Source organism: Eimeria maxima, genomic scaffold (genome assembly GCF_000499605.1).
Source record: "Eimeria maxima Weybridge genomic scaffold, Emw_scaff3, whole genome shotgun sequence".
In the NCBI taxonomy this organism is placed as follows: domain Eukaryota; phylum Apicomplexa; class Conoidasida; order Eucoccidiorida; family Eimeriidae; genus Eimeria; species Eimeria maxima.
In genome coordinates, this window is record NW_013565846.1 from 74,458 (window position 1) to 79,306 (window position 4,849).

The 4,849-nt window shown below is 52.1% G+C and overlaps 1 protein-coding gene across 1 annotated transcript; it reads left to right on the top strand.

The window, feature by feature from the left end:
* Positions 1–1,297: 1,297 nt before the first annotated feature.
* Positions 1,298–4,849, top strand: EMWEY_00000470 (hypothetical protein, conserved; the record flags this gene model as incomplete). Its single annotated transcript, XM_013481245.1, has 5 exons — positions 1,298–1,871; positions 2,002–2,069; positions 2,383–2,470; positions 2,602–2,681; positions 2,816–4,849. The coding sequence occupies 5 exons, from the start codon at positions 1,298–1,300 to the stop codon at positions 4,847–4,849; spliced, it is 2,844 nt and encodes a 947-aa protein (XP_013336699.1).

Below are 4,849 nucleotides of genomic sequence, written 5' to 3' on the forward strand. Positions count from 1 at the left end.
TGACGCCGTCACGATATCCGCTAGGCTCTGACTGGCTGCCTCCGCTGGCGGTCCTAACCTATCACTTCCACCGGTCGTTGGTTTGGTTTTGCTAGTTAACGTTATAACTTCTGGAACATTGATGAAATATTTGCAATTTATTGGCAAGCAAATAGACATCAGTTGCCCTTGGACGGGACCGAGGTCCAGAACCTGAACGCGCCTGAACCGTTGAAGACCACAGCGTCGCCCAGGTGACCTGTCACGACTCCGAGCAAACTCATTGCTGCCCTGTAGAGGCATCCGGATCGCACGTTGAGTGACTTCCGATGAGCTTTCCTGTGATAGTTTTCCTTTAGTCGGCCATTCTTGCTGTGTGGCGATTTCTGGGAGGGCAGACGGCTAAATTCTGCCGCATCCAGGGTGGAGAGTGAGCTGTGTTTTCAGGTATCGCCTGTCACAAGCAAGGGACAGACGCCATCTGCAAGCATCACTGCTTTTACTTAGCATTCTGAACAGCCAGCGAAGGCTTCCCGGTGCCCTTTGTGGTGGCAGTAGCGATTGGCAGGCTATTGGCCACATTGCGAACTGTTCGTAAGACTACTTGTGAGAGTTTCTTGCAATTTACTCGCAACAACTAGGTGCTGCTTGCCAAACGCAGAGCCAGCATATTTTGGGAACAAAGCTCTGAGCAGCCCCTGACATTTACCTGACAGCCCGACAGCGTTTGTGCCAAATCATCCAAATCGTCGACTTGATTCCATGAGTGGCATGATCGCCGGTCGGCACAGCACTGCAATCTCCTCCGGCTACATACATTTAGAGCTCTCTGCATGCTGTGGAACCTAGCCTGGAAGACTATACGCTCCGTTGGACCAGTGTTGCCCTTCACGGAGAGCGTGTTAACTGCGCCAACATCTTTTGCTGGCAGTAAGGGGAACGGCGCACCGCTAGTGATCACCTGCAAGTATGATGGATGTATCTTCTCAAGCATCCCAAGGCAAGTATGCATTTGCGCATTTTGTCTCCTCGTCGGCAGGGAGGGTGCAATTTTGCAGCAATCCGCAGCAACGAATCTGCCAAGTTGTGCGTGTTAATGCATCATAGATGTCACTGTCCGTGCGCTACAGACGTACAGAGATGCCTACCAACTAGAGATACCCCACGTAATCTGAAAAAGGCTCCATTCTTGCAGGGTGCGCCACATTGTTCTGCTCTTCCGCATCATGCGCTAGACTCTTCAGCGACAGAAGCACCGCTGTCACCGCTCACGTCTCCAGGGGGCGTACTTGCTTCAGTTGACATCAATTCCAGAGAGATGCTACTGCAAGATTCTGAGTCTGCACGAACACCACAGCCTCCGAAGGGGGAAGAGGGCCTGCAGGGAGAGAAGAGCAGCCACATTACGCCAAAGGGCAGCCAGCCGCAGATCAAGCAAACCGGCTCCTCGCAAACTTCAACGGAAAAAAAGCCCTCATCTTCTGGCTTTTGTTTGTCAGCTGATGCACCCCCGTACACTCCCCAATCCTCAGCAGCAAAGCAAGAAACAAAGGCAACAAACAGTTTAGGCGCCGTAGCTGAGACGTTTGACTTGGGATTTATTCGTCCATTTAACTCCCCTCTTGGGCACCAACAGCAACACAATTTACAGCAAAAACACGGGTATGCGTCATTAACTGCACCCCTAACGACTTCTGGTGATGCAAGGGTGCCTCGCCGAGCAGAGTCGGTAGGCCTTACCCAAGCAGAAGCCCAGCTCCAATCCGACACTACCCGAAAGCTTTCTCTGAAGCCAAGTGCGAATGCGGTGACGTCTACGGTACCACTCAAATTCTGCAAGTTTCTCGTAGGCGAAGATGTTGCAGGTTTCTTGGTTGGGCGGAAGGGCGTAGGTGGGCCAGCGCTCACTATTAAGATTGGTGGCCGTTGGCACATGTTATTTTCCACTCCATGCGAATATGCGCAACTAGGGGACATCTCCAGCTTGCGTAGGTTTCGTGCAGTGCTAGTCTCCCCGAGCAGTGTACGACCTCTGCGGTGAAATCTCAGGCATTGAAGAATTTCAGTCTCGAAATGGACCGGGGCTCAAGGTCAGCGTATCAAAGAGGGGGGAACTTTTTCCTTGCTTGCTTGAACGAACAGCGACTGCAGTTGGAGTTGGTGATGGCGTAGAGCGAGCATTGCTGGAAGTCTCTCGAGTAGCACTCGACAGGGCGATGCATAAAGAGGAGGAACGGCGAATTGACAATGGAAAAAAAATATGCAAACCCAAAGTGAACAAATTCAACTGCTTGAATTAGCTTATTGCCTTGTACCAATACTACTCTGAATTGTGTTCAGGCTATCCGCATCAGTCATCCAAGCTTTTGTGGCAGAATGATGTATGTTGTTTTGGATGCTTAGGGATGCTTTAAACTTGTTGTGCCCGAGACTGCGCTTGTGTACATTTTCACACCGGATCCAGAAGGGCGTGTGCCTGTGCTGGAAGTCGGTAGGTAAAGTTTTTCGAGGCTCGCATTTTACACAGTATTTCAATGCGCAAACTGTAGGAACCGGCTCAGTGGGAGCAAGCAATATGCCTAATCTTATATCTTGACGTAAAGCCTACTTTGTGCGCTGCAGCTAAGAAACACGGCGTTGAGATTCTCTCCTCCGCAGAAGGCGGATACCTACACAATAAAATTCATCATTTGGGACTGAAGGTGCTGTAGCCCGCCGCCTGTGGTTGAACCTTGAGTGTACCTATTCGCGTTCTATGAGCCTATTCAACTTAGTCGTTCGCCAACGTGCCCCCACCGTGGATTCTTTATGCTTGGATGAATGTGCTGCTTCTCAGGAAACCATTCTGCAAATAATTGGCACGTCAGATACGGTGCCACCAGCAGTGGTGGATCTGTCACTACTTTACCAGGGTGACCCGTCTCTGCCTTCATCTCTCCACTTGAACTACTCGCATGCACACTTTGTTGCCACACCACCCCCTCCGCCTACCCCACCGCCTTCCCCAGCTCTGAGCAGCAACTGTGGCACCCGTTTCCCCCCCCACTTTGCGCACCCCTCGGAAGCGCTGCATTTAACCAGTAGTCACCAGTCTTATGGAATCTCTAGCACCTGGAGTCAGACACCGCAACCGACGCCGATTCTGGACGGCCACCGGGTTTCTGTCAGCTCGCAGGCTTCTATGCTTTGCATGCCGTCAACTGTAGGCAGCTCGGATAGCATGCCATCTGCTCAGGTGTCACAAGTCGAGTGCCAGTTGGCACCGCAAAAGCAAGGGTACCAGGGGTCATCTTCTTATGCCCTTCCTAGCAATGGTAGCGGGTGTCTAGGTGGATGGCAGAATTGTCAGGAGAGTCCCGCCGTGAGCATGCCATCGCTGGCGGGGGAGCGCCTCACAGCAGAACTACAGCATCACTTAGGGGCCGCAATAGTTGCTGCGGCAGCAGCAAACGCAGTAACCGCTCAGCAACAATCGACCTCAGTCCCTACCAACACTCATACTTCATTTTGGCCCCAACAGCAGCAGCAGCAGCAGCAAGAGCACCCTCAACAGCAGCTGCAGCAGCAGCTAAGGCCATCATGTGATTGGCCGCAGATCCATCTTCTCAGCCAGTTTTGTGCGGCCCATCCTAAACAAATCTCAAGGCAAAATGAACAAAACAGGGCACTTCTCCAGGACAATGCACAACGGGGGCAGTTTCATCAAGTTGAGTCGCAGCAGCCAATTCTACAGAGACAGATTCAGCAGGCGCAGCAGGAACACCGAAGTCTGCACTATTCTAATCAGCTAGATGAAGTCAATGGGTCTCGTATGCCGTCCTCGGCTTGTGCAATGAGTTTGCAACAACTGCAGGAGCAGATCAACGCTCTACAGCTGCAGTGTAAAGAGGACGAGCAACGGGATGATAATGCTGCCAGTGTAAGCTCTTTCACTTCTAGCGGTGGACAACCAGGCGAGCAGAAGCAAGTGCTGCTCGCAAAGCAGACGCAGCAACAGCTGCAGCAGTACTTACAACAACAGATGCAGCAGCGGCAACCACAAAATCTGCACCAGAGTCAACTCTACCGCCAAACTCTGCAAGTCGATATACCACCTTTGCAGCGATGGACACTACCCAATACGGCATCACTGCACGACGAACAGAACTACCCCATTACATGCTCAGAGCCAGGAGATGGGCAACTCCAGCAGCTGCAACAACTTCAGTCGCTTCGAGAAAGAACATTATTTAAGCAGGACCAAGCTGATGAAGCTGCGGCCCATCAGCTGAAGCTGGATCCATTGCAGCATCCACCGCACGAGGCTCCAATCGAACCACTATCTCCGGTACCGCCCCCCCAGTGGGCACAGATCCCGCAACACCAGCTGCAACAGCAAGCCCAGCAGCTGGCTCAGTCGCCCAATGATGCGAGAATGCCACTAAGTGCTTCTCAGAGCAGCCCGTCTGGAGCTCCCCCAGACATGTCACTGCAGCTACCTCAGCGGCAGCTGGAGGCTCATGATGGTATTAATGTCGGCATCCTACCTCAGCATCCGAAAGAGGCCTCATCTGCTCTGAAGCAAGCTGGGCTAGAAGGACCTGAATACCCTGCTCCTCAACAGTTAATTCAGTCTGAAGATATATGTGACCCTCTCACAGTACGCAAGCTTTTAGAGGATCTTCTTAAAATCATAGGCCTCTCCACAATCCAAGCCCCTAACAGCCACTGCCAGGGGTCGAAAGCGGCTGCGCTCACTCATTCGGCTGAGACTACATTAGACAATGAAGCGTTGGAGGAACCTCAGCAAAGGACACTAGAAGTGGGATCGCGGACACCGGAAGGGGTAGCAATGTCTTCCATCCACACTAACAAGGTATATTGCATTTGA